At 42.3% G+C, this 19695-nt stretch overlaps 1 protein-coding gene across 1 annotated transcript; it reads left to right on the top strand.

Moving 5' to 3' along the window:
- Window positions 1-1047: 1047 nt before the first annotated feature.
- C15H16orf72 (chromosome 15 C16orf72 homolog) lies at window positions 1048-17777 on the top strand. Its single transcript, XM_040574508.1, has 4 exons — window positions 1048-1499; window positions 2340-2420; window positions 6412-6687; window positions 14368-17777. The coding sequence occupies exons 1-4, from the start codon at window positions 1280-1282 to the stop codon at window positions 14610-14612; spliced, it is 822 nt and encodes a 273-aa protein (XP_040430442.1). The 5' UTR covers window positions 1048-1279; the 3' UTR covers window positions 14613-17777.
- The last annotated feature ends 1918 nt before the right edge of the window (window positions 17778-19695 follow it).

The raw sequence follows: 19695 nt of genomic DNA, 5'->3' as shown, positions 1-19695 counted from the left end.
TACAATTCCCACAGTGCTGCACTTTCAGGGTAGACAGCGCAGAGCTGAACCGGGCCGTACCTTAAAAATGTGTACTGACTTGTGACCGTGAAGGGGTTCCCCATTCCGAGCACGTAAGGGTGTTGCGTTATGTCAGTTGCTCTGTCACTGGAGCTGTTTGTTGAGCTCCAAGTATTTTACAGAGGACACAGAGAGAGGGGAACACGATGTGCCTGCCGACTAATCAGCATTTCTACAGAAAATCATGGCTTGTCTTGCATAGGGGCTTGGAGGGGCATTAGTGTGACTTGAGCAGTTAAGACATGAATGCGATTTCCACAGCTGTATTTTGAAGAGTGTGAAGTAAATGAGGGGCTTAGACACAAAGAAACTCAGGTTGTCAATAATGTATTGGAATTGTGTCTCACACAGTGCAAATGTACGATGAACAACGATAACCCCCCGCGGCCCGGCGGTGCAGCAGGGCCGGCCAGCAGCCCCGGGCCGGCCCGGCAGCCATCTTCCCCGGGGCAGTAGGGCCTGGGCCGGGCGGCGGCGGCGCTGTGTGGGGCGGGGACGTGCCCCGCCGCCGGGTCAGGAGGCGGCCGCCTGTCACTGCCAGCAGCCGGGGGAAGCCCGAGGCGGGGCAACGCCTCGCCCGGCTCGGGGAAGGCTCCGGCGCCAAGATGGCAGGACCGCCCTGCCCTGCCCTGCCGTGCCGTGCCCTCACAGCCCCGCGCCGCCGCCTCAGGCCCCCCGGGGCCACTCACGGCCGCGGTCCCGGCGGGGGGGCGAGGGGCGGCCGCGGGCGGAGCCGCCTCAGGGCTCACGCCAGGGGGAGGGGCAAGGCCGGGCCGACGGCTGGGGGGGGGGGGGGCAGGGAGGGAGCCCCACTGCGCCTGCGCCTGGAGGCCGGCGACGTCTGCGCACGAGTCTGTGACGGCGTGACCAATCTGCGGCCCGTCCCCGCCCCTCGTGACGCGACGCATTGATGGGCGTGCGGAGCAGCCAATGGAACGAGGCGCTGCCGTTCAAACCGGAGGTGCCGGGGCAAGGGCGGCCAGTTGCGCTGCGGGGCGGGCGTTGGGCGGCGGCGCGTTCCGGGCGGCTCCGCCGGGCTTTTACTGCGCTCGGGGCGGCGCCGGCGCTCAGTGTGTGTGCAGCCGACTGACGGAGCGGGCCGGGCTGCGCCCGGGAGCATGGGGGTGAGGTAGGGCCGGGCCGGGCGCGGAGGAAGAGGCGAGCGGGGCCGGCCGGCGGGGCCGGGCCTGCGCGGCGGGGTCGCGGAGCCGGCCGGAGGATGGAGGACAAGAAGGAGGAGGGCGAGGCGGAGATCCAGGAGCACGGCCCCGAGCACTGGTTCAGCAAGTGGGAGCGGCAGTGCTTGGCCGAGGCTGAGCAAGAGGAGGCGCTGGCCCCGGAGCTGCAGGACGAGGCGGCGGCGCAGCCCGAGCACAAGCAGCAGAAGCTCTGGCACCTCTTCCAGAACTCGGCTACCGCCGTGGCGCAGCTCTACAAGGGTGAGCGGGGACGGGGGGCGCCCGCGGGGGGCGGGGTGGGGTGGTGGCAGGGCCGGGGGTGAGGGGGCGGCCGGCCCCGAGCGAGGCCGGGTAGGGGCCGGGCACAGCGGACGGGCGAGCCCGGCGGTGCGGGGCCGGGAGGGGGGCACCGGGGTTGGGAGCGGGGCCACAAAGGGGCTGCAGGGGCGACAGCGGCCTGGGCAGGGGGAGGAGCGGGCTTCCGGCCCGGGGCTCCGCGCCCGTCCATAGAGGCAGCCGGGAAAACAAAATGGCGTGAGGGGCGAGCCGCTGCCCGGCCCGCGCCCGTGGCGGCCCCCAGCGGAGGGGCCCGGGCCGGTTGCTGCGGCCCGGCCGGGGGCTCGGCCCCGGGGAACGGCCGGAGGGGCCCCGCCGGCCCCGGGGCGGTCGGGCGAGGGCGGCCTCGGCGGGGGGCGGCCTCGGCGGGGGGCCGCGGCCGGAGGGTGCCGGGCCGCGGGGGCGAGCCCCGCGGAGGGCCCGGGGAGTTGCGGCGGCGGGAGGGTGGGGGGGAGGCCGGCCCTGCCGGCGGCGGCTTCTGCCGCCCAGCCCGGGGAAGAGGCTCCGACAAAATGGCGAAGTGAGGGGCCGGCTCCATTGTGCGGCGGGGGCTGCGGGCGGGGGCAGGGCACGGCGCTTCCCCGGCGGGCTGCGGACGCTGCCGCCGCCGTGCCCGGTGCCTCGCTCCGGGCCGCAGCCGGTCCGCCCTTCCCGGCCCTGCTCCCGAGTTGCCTTCGGAAGGTGGAACAAAATGGCGAAACCTAACATGGCCGTTCGGAGTTGGTGACTCCAAAATAAACAGCGTGTGTCCTTCCCTTCCTGCAGACCGGGTGTGCCAGCAGCCGGGGCTCTCCCTCTGGGTCCCCTTCCAGAATGCAGCCACTGCGGTCACCAACCTCTACAAAGGTAAGGGGCTGCTCCCGCTGCCCTGGCAGCCCTCCCTGCCGAGTCCCATTCTGCCTCCTGCCTCGGCTTACTCATGAATAGGGACTGTTAATGTCTCTTATTCATGCTGATAAAATCTAACCCGAGACTGCTTCCTGAATCTTGCAAGTTTTCCCAGGGCCACTTTAGCTGACAGTAGTTGAATCTTCTCTGTTGCCTGATGCTAGTGATTAACAACTTGAAAGCTGTTTTATTTTGAGACCCTTGAAAGAGGATGTTTTTAATTTGCCTTGTGAATTCAAGGGAAGAGTGCAATAACTTCTTTAGTACTTAAATTTCCTGCGTATCATGTATTTCATGGTGTATTAAATGTTGGGATATCAGTATGATAAATGCATATCTGTGGTGAAGTATAAGTTAGGTTTAGTGTTTGCAGAGTCCTGCATAGTCGCTTTGTGGCGAAAATAAAACTTGTTCTTGTGACAGTGAGGCTTCTTAAATAAGCCTCCCAGTTTATTTTAAGCACCTGAATCATGTAATGACTGTGTCCAGGGTGTCTATAAGAAAGCAATCTTAGCCAAAGCTTTGATAAGAATGCACTTTGTACATGGTTGTGCTTTTGTGCTGTTCGGCTGTTTCTGTTGATCAAGGCCTGCTTCTGAACTCTGCTGTTCTTTCGGTTGGCATAAGAGTTCTTTGCTGCAGAAGAATCAGTCAGTGGCTTCTAATTTGGTCAAAAGACTGTACAGAAATAATTTCAGTAGGGGCTTGAATTGGCACAATGTGAATTCCATTATTACTGTCTTCCATTATTGGGAAGAAACAGACTAAGTTCCAAATTTGTTTTTCTGATGGATGTTTTCCATGTTTTTTGAGTTCTGGGGGTGTTTTTTCTTGGTCTGTACAGCAATACTTGTACATCGTGCAAGATTTTTGCTTGTCTTGAGTTTCCTGGTTTGTGGGAATTGCTTTAAACAACTGAATTTAGTAATGTTTGTGATGGCTTATCAAGTTTCTGACAGATGTGGGGAAAGCAAAGAGTCAATGTAGGTAAATAACCCTTGCTGGTAGAGACATGACTCTCCTGCAAAAAGTGCATGTGAGTATTGTATACATGTGATAGGTTGTATAAAGGGGCAGCACATAAGGTAACAGCACAAACTTGGCCTGAAAGAGTTGATCAGTAAAACATGGCCTGGGACACCAGTCACTTGAGCATGGAGCCAGAGTAGCAGTGGATATTTGTCTGTTTAATAAACTGCATTGGCCTTTACAGCATCCTTGCTACAAAGTCTAAGGCTGCTTATTTTTGCTTAAATCAGTTGCCTACTTCTGTTATAGGCAAAATGAGGCCTATTTTTTCCTGCAATAATGTGATTAACAGAAGAATATGTGGTTTGTCAAGGATCAGGGAAACTAGAATTCAAATAGGAAGCTGTCTTCAGCCAGGTATGACTTAATACTTCAAAAAGTAGCTCTGGAAGTCTTCCCTTAAAATGGTCTCAGTGCTGAAGTAATACTACAGTCTTCCAATTTTCACTTAACCTCCCAAGTGGAGATATTTGAGAACATGCCTAGAACCATCTAGACGATGTCATACTTTAAGGAACTCCAACTTAAAAGGTGAATTTGCCTTCAGTGATAAACTGTTCATAATTATCCTGTGGTTTCTCACATACTCAGAAGTGTTTGATTTGAAAGAATTTTGACAAAGCATTGTAGAATTACTTGTTGTGGCTAAGCATTGCAAACGGTCTTGCCCCATCAACAGATCTCTGATTTGCTAACTGAGGCATCCAAAACTTTACAGTAGCAACACAAGGAACAATGTGCAAGGAGGATGCCATGGTATCTTGAATGTCAGCATTTTTCCTCAAAATAGATTAAAAGTTCAGTGTACCACAGTGTGAAGGTCTTGGATTGCCAGTATCAGGATGGTGCTGGTGATCGAGGCCTAACTGAAAGACAACAGACTTTCTTCCAGGTGGCAGTAAAGAAGTGAAGGTTTGTTTTCTAAGGTAGGGTTTACAACTTAAGGGCACTGTAGAAAGTTTTAGTCATTAGAATGACTTTCTGAGTCTATTGTTTACCTTATTAATAAATGCTGTAGTTTTTGGTGGTGTTAGTACTTCATAATTGCAAAATGTAGGCAGGTTGACTGCTTGTCTATTTTGCCAGCTGAACTTTGTAAACAAAGCAGCTGTAGCTTTTAATGCAAGTCTAATCTTTCCCAGGGTAACAATACTTGAAATTTGTCCAGGGTACATCAGTAGTCAGTGTTTGACCTCATAACAATTTCTAGTTAGCCCTTTGTCAAGTGTTCTTGTATACAAGAAAAGCAGGTTGTTGACATAAAGCTGGGCTCTTTATTTCTTAGGGCTTTCTCAAGGTATTTCAGGAAGGGATTAAAGGAATGCTGTCAGTTTCCAGACTAGCTCTGAAGTGTTAGGGTAGCTTTTACTAGTGCATTGGAGTCTTAGGTGCTGTGGAGCATAAAATGGCTGGAGGAGTAATCTGTCATGTTGCCATTGCTTTGACAGGAATTAGCAATTGTAAGTCTTCTAGTCTTTTGGTTACAAAGCAGCATAAGGAAAAATACTTTATTAAAGAGTGCATGGAAGTAATGTGTTAATGTTCTCAGTGTACCTGTACAGCTTACAGTAAGCCTTGTGGCTTTTAAAACATGATCAGTTTGAGATGTTTCTCTTGGTAAGTTGTATTCTGTTTGGAGAGCATTCAGTAGTGTTGGTTTTAGTGCTGTCTTTTGGGGGCTGTGCAGTGGTGACTTAAATGCCATTCTTAAACATTTTAACTGACTATGCTTGTCTTTGTATGTGAGAACTAGGTTAGATGTGTAAGTCAGTTTGCCTGTAAACCAGTGTCTTGGACAGCTGTTCTTAAATTTCTTAAAAGCTGTTTGCCCAGAACAGTATTACATTAGACTTCATTAGTAATGCAAGAATACAAAAAGCAGTTTTAATTAGCTTTGCCAGGTTAAAAAATATGGAAATAAAGTGGAATTGGAGTGGATACTATTTTGCTTTTAATGGAGCAAGAGCTAACGTGGTGGCAGTTTCTATAAAATTGAAATAGATTCATCAGAGCTTTGCCAGCAACTATCTCAAGATAGGCATTACTGAGTAGAGAAATATGGCTTGTCCCACCTGTTACTCTTCTGTGAAATTTTCTTGTTCTGAAACTAGTAGCCAGAAATGTACTTACTGAGGTTTGAAAGCAACGTAATGCAAATAATTTAGGAGTGCCTTTTAGAGGTGAAGTGTACTTTTGTACACAGATGACCATTAACATGAATGGAGAATTAAATTGCTTTTTGTAGCAGGTTTAATTACAAGCAGCACATTTCAAGCTTCTGTGTATCAAACTTTTAATGGGGTCTAAATAGGGAAAGAAAACTCAAGACTTCCTTTGTGAATGTTGCTGCCTAATGGAAAATCATTGGGGATACTGTTTTAAATTTTTTCGAAAACTATGGTGTCCTGCAAATTGTTTCTGCAGAGAAAACTTAGATTAAATTAGAGGGACTCTAAAGAAATTGGACTTTTCTGAAAGTTCCTTCTGTTGGAATTGAGAAAATGTTATTCCTTTGTGGGTTTTTCTAACTGTGCTGATCTACTTCAAGAATGCAGTCAAAACGTGCAGCTGCTCCTTAAGCCAATGCTTGTCTGTTAAGTACCTGTTTCAGACTGACCACCTCTGATTTTGTTAATACAGTATGATTTCCTAAATAGTGTTGTACTGTTGACATGTAGTATAGCAAATGTGCTATTTCTGTGGTGTTTGGGTTGTTAACTTTCTGACTTGTAATGTTGGGTGGGAAGGGGAACTCCTTTTGTTAATATTCTGTTTAGGTTTAATATGCATCATTCCATAGTGACAGGTAGAAGAAATGTTTAATGCTTATGGCTGACAGGAAGCCATATCAGTGGTGTACCATGCTATATATTGTTTCACTTGTAACATGCACTAAGAATACTTTTCTGTCTTCTTGCAGAGAGTGTGGATGCCCATCAGCGAAGCTTTGATGTAGGAATTCAGATTGGCTATCAGCGTCGGAATAAGGATGTGTTAGCGTGGGTTAAAAAACGCAGAAGAACTATTCGTAGAGAAGACTTGATCAGCTTCCTATGTGGAAAAGTTCCTCCTCCAAGAAATACTAGAGCTCCCCCAAGACTGACTGTAGTATCCCCTAACCGAGCTACTTCCACAGAAACTAGCTCATCTGTAGAGACTGATTTGCAACCCTTCCGTGAAGCCATAGCTCTGCATGGTAACAGTAATTTTTCAGTACTACTTGGTTGAAATTGGGTGGGGGTTCTTAGAGTGTCTTGCTCTTATGCTTTGGCTCTTGGTCACTGTTGGTGTCCTAATGTCATGTAATGTACCTGTGTTCCAGCTGAAGGTATTTACCTAATTCTCTAAGAGCAGTTTTGCATGTATAAGGCTTGTTAGTTACTAAAAAGTTGCATTGTCACATTTTGAATGAATGAGGAAAAGGTACTGTATAAAAATGCAATTTGGATCCTAACAGAGTTCAGAGCTGTAGAATGAAGTATCAACTTCTGGTAGTATTTTTGAAGCACGAAGAGACTTGGCATTTGTACCAATGCTAAAGTAAACAGAATTATTGGAAAATGAAAATCCTGTGCTAGCAACTAGTTAAATATTAAGTTTTGGCTAGTAGCAAGTAACTAACAGATCTGTGTGGGGTAGGGGAGGTAATCTAATGTCTGGAATTCTGTCTTTGGGGAGCCCTAACTCACTCTAGTGTCCTTTTTGTTCTGCACAGGTTAATACAGTGGTCTTCTGCTTCAAGAAGTACACTGGGAAAGGGGTGTTGTAGGTTCACCTCACTGCAAGAGTCCTGTTCAGAACTGAGTTCTAGTTCCCTGCCTTAGTATGAGAGAATTTCAAAGTCACTGAGCTTCCTTGCTGTCATCAGCAATGTTGGTGGTGTAGCCTTTTCTAAGATAAGGATGTTCGGTAGCTAGTTCTGCGTTGAACTTTTTCCTTGCAAGTGATAAAATGTATTTAAGGTGAAAAGCAGTTCACATATGTATTTTGTCTTCTAAAAAATGCTGAAGGGTAGCAGATACCTTGAAGTATCAATAGTTAGACCCTTCATGAAGACTTAAAGATAAAACTCTAGAAATAATAACTCTGGAAGAATAAACAATCTTTACTGTCTAATTCTCAGTGGGAGTAGAATTAGTGAGTTAACTAGATGAGTGGATTCCTGAAAATGCAGTCTTTGCTTCTGCTCTGTGGCAGTTTTTCAAGATACATAAGCCAGACACTGTTACTGTCTAGGTGACAGCCTAATTCTGGTATTGTTTGCTGCTCTGTTGCCATTTCAGTGAAGCATGCTGCTGCCACCCAGTCATGTAGTATTTGGCAGTTTTCCTTCTCATCCTGGAGGCTGGTTAGAGAATTGTGTACCAGTACTGCTTATTCACTAGGTTAAACTGATTTCATCAAGGCAACTGCTGCAGAAGCTGACTTTCACCTGATACAAAGCGATAAGCAGCCTTCTGAAAAATCTTTTCCTGAAACCATAGTTAAATCTTGCCTGCAGCTTGCTTTAAAGGCTGCTGTTGGGTTAGAGTAAGCTAGGCAGATGCATATCAATGCAGATAGTTCTCTCAAGTAGGGTCAGCTTGTGTTTTCACTGGTAGTATAGTTATTTTCACAATCACAGAATTGTAGGGGTTGGAAGGGACCTCAGAAGATCATTGGGTCCAACCCCCCTTCCAAAGCAGGTTCCTTAAAGCAGGTCCTTGTTCCATGTCTTTCTTAGCATCTGCTTGATAGAGGTATTTTATGGAAGTCACAGAACTGAAGGAACAGTTAATGGAATATGAAAGAAATAAGGTTCATGAGCACTGCGGGAAGTTCTCTGCCCTGTAATGCACTGTAGGGGCTGGAAGTGTATTCTCCATCAGGTGGTTGACAAGATTACATGTCTGTCATCTGGATTAATTTTTCTCCAATATCAGTTTATATCTGGTCTTCCTTACTTTTTGTGCTAGTCCTTTAGTGACTAAGCCTGTGTTGGGCCCCATAATTGTTTTTAGGTTATTGCTTACAACGAGCATTCCTACCTCTACTTCCTGCCCTTTAGGGAAGTAGTGACCAAACTACTACTGAACTATTTTCCTATTTATCATTGGTCTTCTCAGAACTATTATGATTTTTGAAACCTGTGAATGATCTGCAGGTGTTCATAATTTAAAGTACTTTGTAGGGCTGTGCATGTGCATTTTTGTCAGGCTGTTTAAATATGATCTGCTAGCCATTGTGAGGAAATTTGATGGTAGGGAGTAGCAGTCTTAGCAAGTGTTCAGGATTAAGGCTTTAAGCGGAGTTTTTGGCTACTGTGTAAAGGAGAGACTTTTTTATGCTGATAAGTTTCCTGTGGAAGTGGAGTATTTCCTCTATTGGTAGCATGGATGGGTTGAAACAGTTGGGGGTGATACTGAAACTTGCTGTTTCAAGCAAGGTCTTTGTAAATGAAACAGATGAGCATGCATCTAAGACAAAATAAGCTGTGAAGCTTTAAGCTGTAGCTGTACATGAAAGTTTTCTTCTAAGACTGCATTTTTAACCTTGCCTCTTCGGTCTTAAACCTTGTTTTATCTGGCCTATATTGTAGTTCAGCAAGATGGTTAATGGCTTTCTTGACAAAAGCTAGGGATTTCAAAACCAAAACTTAATTTTGTGATATTTGGGGAAGACTCCTTACAGTAGCTAAAAACAATGTTAAGGCAAGCTATACTTGGAAAAAGCTTATAGTATGTGATCTACCTCTTCACTCTACTGGTACAACTACACTGGACCTGTTACTGAAATCCTGTAGTATAACTTATGGGTACTGTAGGATGAGTTTTTGGAACTAACTACTCTTGAGAGAGTAAACTCTGGCAAGTAGAAGTGTTAGCTTTCCATTATTGATGTACTGGAGGGTACCCTTGAAATCAAGTATGGCTAGAAACTCATTATTAAAGATTAACTCTTCAGATCTTAAGAAACATTGAGCAGTTAGCTCAAGGTAATGTATGATCTCTTACCCCGAGGTCCAAGTGGATTTTTCTGAAACTTCAAGAACTGCATCTAATGTCATTCAACTTTTAGATGTGATAGTGAAAAATTTTTGTTCAGCTCTTCAAACTTGAGTTTTAACTCCTACTTAACCCTAAAACATTCTTGCAGTTAGCATAGGTGTAGATGCATTTTTATGTACTTCCTGAATGTGTATCAATGTATCCCAGTTCTGTAAAAGAAGATTTTCAAATAAAGATTACATCAAATTGAGCTGACAATAATAAAATTCCCCAAAGCTGACATGTGCCTGGTCACTTTCTGCCTTGATATAGCTAACATGCTATGTTTGTCTGCAAGACTGCATGCCATGTGCTGGTGGTTCTCCACATTCTGCTTGTAAATGATACTTGTTTTTAATCTGGGATGTGATCCATGCTCTACGAACTAGTCTTTCAGCATAATGGGAGAGTGCTATCATATGAGCAAGATGTGAAGCAAGCCTAGGAGGGCAATATTGGGAAGGCAATATTGAAAAGCAGTGTACTTAATACTAAAAATGATGCACTGGAGTCAACAGCACAGTGAGGGAGTGTTACTGCTTTTGCTCATTAGCTTTAATGTTGATGTATATCATTAATTCAGTCCCTTTCGTGGGGCAAACCCTTACTCTATGTGGAAGTGTGTGGCTTGGTTTCTTTAAAACCCTAAACTTCCATTCGGTCTTGTCTTAAAATATTAAATTGCAATGCAGAATGTCTTTTGTTTAAAAAAGTGGGGAAGAAACAGCTGGTGGAAGTTGAGATGGGAGGGCAGAGTTCAGATTAGGCTCATAGGGTTTAAATTGGCATGAAGGTTCTTTATATGTCTGTCATAGGATTGTGTTATGTACTGCTGAAAGTTGGTCTATGAGCAGTAATTTAGAAGTACAGCATAGAAGGGTGAGAAGGATCTATGTATTCTGTTCTGTATGTATCTTGGGTTAACTCCTGCTTTAGTTGCACTTAATGTGGATGTTCCTTTTGATACTTGCTGATTAAAACATCTGGAAAACAGCAGTTGATATTGCTGTGTTGAGCAGTAGTTACTCAGGGTGTCATCCTTTGGTAGTGACCTGAAGTAACTTATTGTGGACATGGTTATAGTGGAGGTAAAACTTCAGCTTGCAGTTCATAAAGTTTCAGTTAAGTGCTAATATACTATAACTAGAAATGAGAAGTTGTAAGCAGTGAGCCATACCCTTTTTTTACATATCTCTTCCTAGTAGTGTTATAAAATGATCTAGATGCATTTTTCAGATGCAAGTAGATTTTTGTGATAAAAGAAGAGCAGGAATAAGAATGTAAGTAATACTGCAAAGTATTTTGGATATGGCATACAGCTCTTTAAAGTTTAAAAAGGAGAGAATCACGTTTCTTAAAAGCCTCTGTAGTTAAAGATTTCTAATGTAGAAAGTGGGAAACTTCAGAGGTAAGCATCGGGTAATGAAAGAACGAAAGCCTTAGTAGCTATTTGAATCTGTCCTGTTGTGTAGACAAAAACTAATGTGCCTGTGATTAGGTCCTGTTAATCACAGTATAGAAATTTGAGGCTGTAAAATGGTGTTGCTAACAATGTCATCTTACTTAGTATATATATTACTGCTTCCTTTACTGCTGTAAATATTCAAATGCTTTGGTAGATGTGTTGGAATACACTGAAAACTTTCTCAGAGGAATTCACAATAAATGGATTTTGAGTTTTTTTTACGTGACCACTTTTACTAGAAGAAATGAACTGTAGATCATTGCTTCAAAAAGATGCTCTGTCAACAGAAACATCTCTTCAGTTGCATTGCTGAGTGTCTTCAAAGACATTGCTTCCATGAAATGGCAACTTGAGGTTTCAGTATGTGCCTTGAATTTTGACTCTCCTTTATTAGTTTGATTGCTTGGTCTTAAACTGTGATGTGTTCGTAGTGCTATGTAATATGGTAACTGCTAGTAACTGAGACAACAGACTCAGAGTAACAATTTTAGTGTACTGAGTGAAGACTTGCTTGTTACATCAGTATTACTAAATGCCTGTACCAGATGGAAAATTAAACAGTAACTAGAAGTATGGTATAATGTCCTCAAGTTCTGATCTCTGTAGAAACTAAATCAAAATGACTGTACTGCCTTTGGCACCAGGTTTGATTGAAGCTTTTACCTTCCAAATAGTCTCCTAGAGGCTGGCTTTGAATTTAATTTTGCAGTGGTTTAGTATTATGTAAATATTGAAGAGTAAATGCCTGCTTGAGGCATTGCTTGCAAACCTTGTCAGTGTGTTTTAGAATGTGTTGCAGCATATTGGATATGTCTTTTAATTCTGACTCTTGTATCTATTGTTTTAAAATGCTTTGTACTTGATAAGGCTCTATTTAAAAACAGCTTTTGGGTGCCTAAACATGTTCTTACCTCACAGGTCAGTTGTTTTATTTAGAATACATTTTGATTAAAAAAACACAATGACCATTTGATTAGGAGCTGCATATAACTATAGTAAATGACTGATAGAAGTGGTGTAAGCTGTTGATTCTCGGTGGAAGTAACAGTACTGAACCTGTGTGTTCAGAGCAGTTTTGTCTGGAATCAGTGTGGGGAAGTCTTCACAAAGTATTGACTAGGCTTTGAAATTGTCAGAACATCCACCCTCTGCTGTCAGAGTTGTTTTTCCAACTGAAATGTCCAGGATGAACTCAAGCTTTTCTAATGTATGTTACATTAGTTGAAATTAAACTTGCTGCTGTCTTTGAATTGTGCAGTGATTTGTAACCTCCCCAAGTTTTGCACACTTGTATTTTTTGCTTAGGTATCTGTGTCATCCGATTAGCAGCTTTAATTTCTTTGGTAGGTATATGTGAGCCTCTTCTCATCACTTCCAATTTGAGCTCAACCTTCTTGCTGGGAGTGCAAGAACAAATCTCTATTTTGATTTTGAACTAGCTTTTAATAAAAAGTTTCTGCTCTTCAAGTACTTTCTGCAGTACTGTCTGCCACTGTAGATGGCAGATGACTACAGGATTCTAGTCAGGCTTTAAAACATGCTTCTAAGTATGCACAGTACATCCTGTAATACTGAAAGAATGAGCTTTAAATGTTAATTCAGCATTCATGCACAATAGAGTGAAATGGGTGGATCTGCCCCATCCTGACTTGTGTATCAACCTGCTGTCACTGCAGCTGGGTGTAGAAGCCATTTATCTTCTACCTGAGGTTTCTAGCAACTGATCTAGTGGCTTTTTTGTCTTAAATGCTTTGTCAGGAGATACTGACTGTACTGTAGATAATAGTCTAAGGTGCTATTTCATAACTTGACAAGTGGTCAGATTTCTGACTGGTTTGTTTAATGGCAAAATATTCAGGGAGCAAATCTGAAACAGTGGAGATTTTCTAACCTAATGCATGCTGACTGAGGGAATGTGTATGCTGTGTGCTGCATTTGTTGCAGTACAGCCTAGCTCTAATAAAGAATAGGAATATCAGACTTTAAAAGCATACTTCTAATACTTTAATACTTACATGGAATGTGGTTCATCTGGTCAAGAAACATGCAGCATGTAAGCTGTTCTGTCAATTGTTCTTCCAGGTAACCAAATTTCTCCTAACCCTAAAGCAGAGCTTGTGTATAAGGTAGCTTCTACAGCTGAGCTTCACAGAGCCTTTGGAGCCACTTGTTTGACCTATTGGCAGCTAATAGGTAGGGTTGGGTTAGGCTTTACTCGTCAGTATGTGGCTGCTGGCTGCCTAGCTGACCGCATATGACGTGGCAGCGCACACAGTTCAGAGTGTGATGGCTGGACAAAGGTACAGGGTACTTGTGACTGGTGAAGACCTCAGTGTGCAAGATCTTCAGGGTTACTAATATGGAGCTCAAGATCTTCAGGGTTACTAATAAGGAAACCCTATTGGAGAACTTAATTTGCTTGTTCTTATTGCTAGAAAATTCTACTGATCTACATCTTGTTCTGTCATTCTCACAATTTCTGCTTTGGTAGTTTTCTAGGGCTAGTAGACTTGTACTCTTTAATATTGGTTTGAAGCAGTTAGGACAGTGAAGATACTGAGTTCTTGCTTAAAGTGTAGCCTGAATTTCAAGTAGAGGAGGATTGCTAGTCTTGTGTGTCCTGACTCTGTTTTGGAATGTCCTGCTCTTGCTAGCTAAGCTTTAATAGTAATGTTACTGAAGAGATGTTTAAATCAGCATGATTTATCTACAAGAAATTTCTTTTAAACAAGAAAAATAAACACTAACACCCTGCTGTTGCTTTGCTTTATGTTCAGGTTACCTGTTGTGACATTGTTTTAGATCAGAACTGCCAGTAGTAAATTTTGGGGGTTTGACATATGGTTTTGCTTTTCTGGTTAAATGCTCTTCTGAATACTAATGTGTTGGCTAATAGTGGTAGCCCTAAAATAGTTTTTCATTATTTAAATGAGTTGCTGTGCAAATGTATCTACGATCTGCTATCATACTGCAATTTTCCTTAGAATTAAGGGGACTGGGTAAATAAGCCCCTAATAGGGAGACTTTCCTTCTGTGAAACTAATGGTTTAGGTTGAAGCCTTCACATTGAAGTAGCCTGTTCTGTCTGTGGTATGTACACACTGAATAGCATGTCACTTGCTTATGGAGCTACCATTTATTGTAGTGTGCTGTTACAACCTGCTGTGTAAGATCACTTTAAATGTCATAAGTGGTTCTTCTGATTTCTAGATGCACTAAAAGCTGGGAAGGTGTGTTCTGGACTTCAAATTAAGTAGGTGTGGTACAAACAGAATGAAGTGCCTGTAATGTATCACTAAGTTAACTCAATATCATCCCTTCTACACACAGGAAATTAACTTTCTTTACTGTTTGACCTAAATGCTCTTTCTGTTTTTCCCCCCAGGTCTTAGTGGTGCAATGGCTAGTATAAGTGTTCGCTCAAGTACCCCAGGCTCTCCTACTCACGTGAGCAGTGGCTCCAATGCTAGTCGAAGGAGAAATGGACTCCATGATGTTGATTTGAACACTTTCATATCAGAAGAAATGGCACTCCACTTGGACAATGGTGGAACTAGAAAGCGTACCTCAGCCCAGTGTGGCGATGTCATTACAGACTCACCAACTCATAAACGCAACAGAATGATCTAAACTGCAAAAATTTCAAACCCACCATGCTGCTTGAAAGCCACTTGATCCTCAGAGTACTATTGAAAAGGAAACATGAGGCCATCTTCCCATACTCACTGTTTAAGACAAATGAATTCAATAATTGCCATAAGAAATTTTAGATATTACATTAGATGCCTCTTGTTACTGCGGCTTTCTTAAACTATATTCTTAGCAGAGGACATCAGATATTGTGTAGTAGTTAGCAAGATCATCATAGGCGAACATGTATCCGTTCCAAGGCTAAAAGTGACCTTACTTGTATTCTTAAAGGGAAAGGAAATTTCAGATGTTTATTTGGTTATAGAATGCTTTTTTTTGTCCTTTATTTCCTGCTGTGTTGAGTATTTGCTTAAACAGTATTGCCAGTTTGACTGAAATTGTCTACAACATGACTTGGCATCTTTGTCAAAACTGCAGGCTTCCATTTTTGCAGCACTGTACCATGCACCTAGTTTCTCTATAGTAACAGTGTGCAAGTTATAAATATTGGACTGTACCCTCTTTAGTTTTAAAAGCAGTTGATAATTCTGGTGACTGTGTGATAATGTAAAGAGGTGCTATGATGGTCATGCAATTAATACTTAATATTGAATCAGTACAAGATCTTTATTGGATTCACTTTGTGTGTTTTAGTGCTCTGAAGTAGCAATATTAAACTTCCCCAATTAACTTCATAGGCTTTTAAATCTTCAGTTTGAGGAAAATATATGTACTTATTGGTATTATCCTTGTGCAGACTGCACCAGTGCTGACCTAAATTTAGAGGAAGATGTCCTGTAATTGGAAAATAGGCTTTTCTGTTCAGTATTAGTGGAGGGTAGGTTTTGTGTACACCAATATCCCATTTTACATTTCTTGTGAAGTAATTGCCCATTGCTGGGGAGGGGTGGGAGGAGAGGGAGTGTGGGGGAATAGTTGGAAAAGGGGTGTTCTCTTAACAAGTAAGACTTCTGGTCATGTGGAAACTTGGACTAACTTAAGGGTCTGTGTGATGCTATTTCCCTTGGGAGGGAGAGGCACATAGGTTCTGTAAAGTGCTAAGAAAATAATTTAAAACTGGAAGTTGATTTAAAAAAAAGCTCTGGATAAACATGCTGTAAGGCTGAATTAAAAGGTTAAATGGCTTTCTTTTTGTGTTGAGCTTACATTCATAGGATCAAACTCTGGCTGCCATAACTTAAGCATAATCTAAAACTGAAATGGAGATCAAGATTGATCAGCTGCAAATCAGTTTCTGAATGGGGAAGGATATGTCAAAGAACTTTTATATAGCTACAAGAAGTCTTTCCTTTTTGGTGGAGACCACTGGGTTTTAGCACCTCTGAATCTCTGCCAAAGGAGGGGGATAATACAGGAGGAATAAAAAACCGAAGAGATCCAAACCTGCAAGTTGAGAAAGGGGTACTTAGTTAGGTGGTATGCATGCTTAACTGGAAGCATATGCTGATTTCTCTTAGATGAAATACAGCTATGCTAGATCCACAATACTAAATTCTGGTTCTAGCTAAGTTAAGGCACCTTGAGCTCTGTTAATATATAGAGCTCTTCAAGACTTCTGCTTATGTGCTTGTAGAGTCAGATCTTTTTCGTATTATCTTCTGTTATTTGAGGCAGACTTAACTGTAGTCTTGTTCCTTTTTACCCTGATGTTCTTTCATTGGTGTTCTGTAGTCAAGGCAGGACAGCAATGATGTGTTCAAAATTCTCAGAATTCAAGGCTCTTTAAGAGCATGATTTCCTTGCTTTGTGGTGCTTCCTACAAATTTCTTTACATTGAGGAGCTCTAAGATGTCAACAGTTGCACAAAGTTGCACAATATTGTAGCTAGAGATTCTGTAGTTTATGGGGCAAATGTAAGATCTTTCCAAAGCGAGATAGTAAAAACTGTTCAAAACTCCCTATCTCTTAAATAGCTTAACTTGCACATCACCTGAAGACTCAGTATACATTACTTTCAGTTACTGCTAATAACTACGATTCATAAGACTTTATGTAAAATACTAATACTGCATAAAGCTAGTATTCATCTGGAGGCTACATTTTCAACTGGGACTTTGAAATAAGATGGTATCTAAATGTTTTTATTTATTTGGCTGAGAGAAGGATTGTTGTCCCAAAAGGAGAATCACAGGTTGGAACTGTGAACATAAAGGACAGATGTGAAAACCATTCTTCATCTATTCTGTTTATTCATTAACTGGCTTGTACAACTAAGATGCTTATGCTTTGCAGCTTCTAACACTTTACTATTATGTATAGTAAAGGTAACATACCAGTATCAGTGCTGCATACATGAACTAAAATACAACAGTGCTTCTGGTCTAGTCCAAATATACAGAGCCTTTTCAATTATTTCTTTCTTGCAGTTAAATAAATCCTATTAATACTCTGAAGCATTATTTCAGTCTAGCACCATTTAAAACAAAATTTATCTGGATTTTTATTTGGTTTGTGCCATTTTTTGAGAGAAAACATTAAACTAGTTGCAGTACTACTTTTGCTTGTACCTTAAAGTATTTGGCAACTTGTTTGTTTTTCCATTTTAGTCCCAGTTATTTGCTCTGTTAACCCCTGCCACAATGATCAAAAATGCATGTATTTACCTGATAAACACAGGGAGGACAGATTGTCTCAAGACTACAGAAGTTAAAGCCCAGTACCTGTTGCTTTGAAGTACCTGTTGTTGCTTTGAAGATTTCCTGTGCTAGTGTAGAAAATTGACATGGTAAAATAGCATTCTGCTGTTATCCAAACTGTAGCTCTTGGAGCCAGAAGCAAGTTGGTTTTATGTAAGAAACATTGAATTGAGAACTGCTTTTGATTATAAAAAAAAAAGGTGCTTATTTTGCTTTCTTCTATGAATCGTATAGTTGACCGGTCTCTTCTCCATGTACATCAAATCTAACATGAATGTGCGGCAAGTTACATACAGTACATCCTGCACTGAAGCTACTGAGTTTGGCTTGCTTATTAATGAAGTAAGTTTTAAATGTTAAATTTAAAGCTATATTACAATTAAAGTAATGCAAAAATGATTTTGGCTGAAACTGAAGTCCTGCAGTTAAACTTACTCAAATGTGGTTTACCCAGCTGGAGTAATAGAAACTCTAAGTCATAATAAACCTAATAAAAAATAAATACAAATGTTAAGGCTGCTTGTAGTTATTTTGAGTAATATAGTCCATCGGAAAACCCCAAACTAGAAGATTAAAACCCACACCAGATTAGAATGAGTCAGGTTTGTTTCTGCAGAGTAGAATTGTTCTTTAGGAATGCGTTTTGATGGTGGTAGCTGTTCAAAGCTAGTTATGCTGAAACTAGTTGTGCTTAGGCTTTCCGTTGTCTCCTGGATCACAAGCTGCTCTCTTATAGACTCCACTTATGAACTCCAAAGTCTTAAGAATTGGGATGTTCTGTTTGCATTTGCACAAGGAATTTTGCAGAGTTCCTATGTCACACATATATAGGAAAAATGTGCAACTTAACTTCTTTTAGAAATTTGTTATATTAATTATAATAGTACAGCTTTTATCTAGCAAGGGGACTTTTTTGGATGTGTGTGAAATTAGGTGCCATAATAGCTTTTTCTGCTTTTTCTGCTTTGTGGCAGTCCCTAAACCTGCAAATGTTCTTCCACTTTCTTTACCTGCAGGCCTGTGAATTTAATTTTTAAGGGAAGCTTTATTTTACAGGAACTTAAGTTTAAAGATGTTAATATTTTCCAACTTACAGACAGTTATATGTTCTAGGGGTGACCTAAAAGTATTTTTAAGTGAGTCCTAATAAGTCTTTCCAATGTTAGCCTAGAGCTAGTGACTCTTGGCAGCATTATGGAATGTACACCTGGCTTGTTCTGCTGAGTTCACTGCACCAGGTGGGGCTGATGTGATTATCTGGGGAAGCCACAAGGCCCTGTGACTTTCTCCTTCCAGGTCCTCTGGTTATTGAAGGTAATGGGGAAGGTGCTGGCACTTGTTAGTAACTGTTTTAACACCTGTCTCTGATTTTCCCTGTGTGCATATAACTCCTTATAATGGAAAGGTGAAGCTGTGGATAGTTGGAGGCTGTTGAACTCTTTGACAGCTTACAAAGAACTGGCTATGTAGTGACCCTGATGCTTTCTGCTGTCTCATGTTGGGCCTCCTTCAGACAATCTCAGAAAAATCTGTCTCAAGCTCACAATAAAAAGTAGTGAATAAACCAAGTGTACTTGTTTCTGTGTAGCATGGAAGCATCACCTAGGTCTGTTATAAAAGGGGCTTGGAGAGTGAATGTTTTTGAGTGGGGAAGTAAATTTCACCATTTCCTATCACTGTTTTGACCAGTAATACTGCTTTTGTAGTTCATGCAGTAGTATCTTGGGTGGGTTGTTGGAACACTGGGACTCGTACACAGAGGCTGCATTTCATTGATCAAGATGGGTTGTGGTGAGGGAATGCACAAGAATATGGCCTTGCTTGTGTTGGCTCTGACACTTGGGCATATGCTAGGGTTTTTGGTATGGGGAGTACTGGTTAATTGGTTGCAGCTAAGGCAGCTTTTAATCATGTTTTGTAACATTTCACTGTTTTTGTATCAACCTTTTTTAATGTAAAGGTGGAAAAGGTGAAGTTGGTTCTGGATGCCATTTGAGCGGGGGTAGTGAATCATGCATTTAAAAAACAAGATTGGGGTCTGTCTTTGTATCATGATGGTATAACAGTATTGTGTCTGTCAGCAGCTGGTGGTGTTCTTCCAGCTCAAATCCCTAAGCCATGGGAGTTGTTTCTGTATCTTATAGTGTCCTTTTCATAAAGCTTCGAAGCAGAGGATACAAAATACTTATATTTAAGGTAGGTACGCTAAATCTCTTGAAGCTTCTACTGGGGTTTTGACAGGGTCATTTCTAGCTCCTAACCACACAGTCATGCCTAGCTTGGGCTCACAGAACATAGTCAATTCTGAAAAGTTTAAAGGTCAGCATTTGTTGCTTTTAATACATTCCTTCTTTGTTGATAACCATTTGTACCAAGCTTTCTCTTTTTAAGTGAATTCTTTGTCTTACCTGAAATGCAGTATATAA

Source organism: Cygnus olor, chromosome 15, assembly GCF_009769625.2.
Source record: "Cygnus olor isolate bCygOlo1 chromosome 15, bCygOlo1.pri.v2, whole genome shotgun sequence".
In the NCBI taxonomy this organism is placed as follows: domain Eukaryota; kingdom Metazoa; phylum Chordata; class Aves; order Anseriformes; family Anatidae; genus Cygnus; species Cygnus olor.
Note: the sequence above shows the minus strand (reverse complement) of the source record. Positions and strands in the feature narration are given on the sequence as shown.

Coding starts and splice junctions, on each gene's coding strand:
- C15H16orf72 (XM_040574508.1), top strand. CDS start 1,280: ATGGAGGACAAGAAGGAGGAGGGCGAGGCGGAGATCCAGGAGCACGGC. Junction 1,500..2,339: donor CGTGGCGCAGCTCTACAAGG/GTGAGCGGGGAC, acceptor CCCTTCCTGCAG/ACCGGGTGTGCCAGCAGCCG. Junction 2,421..6,411: donor GGTCACCAACCTCTACAAAG/GTAAGGGGCTGC, acceptor GTCTTCTTGCAG/AGAGTGTGGATGCCCATCAG.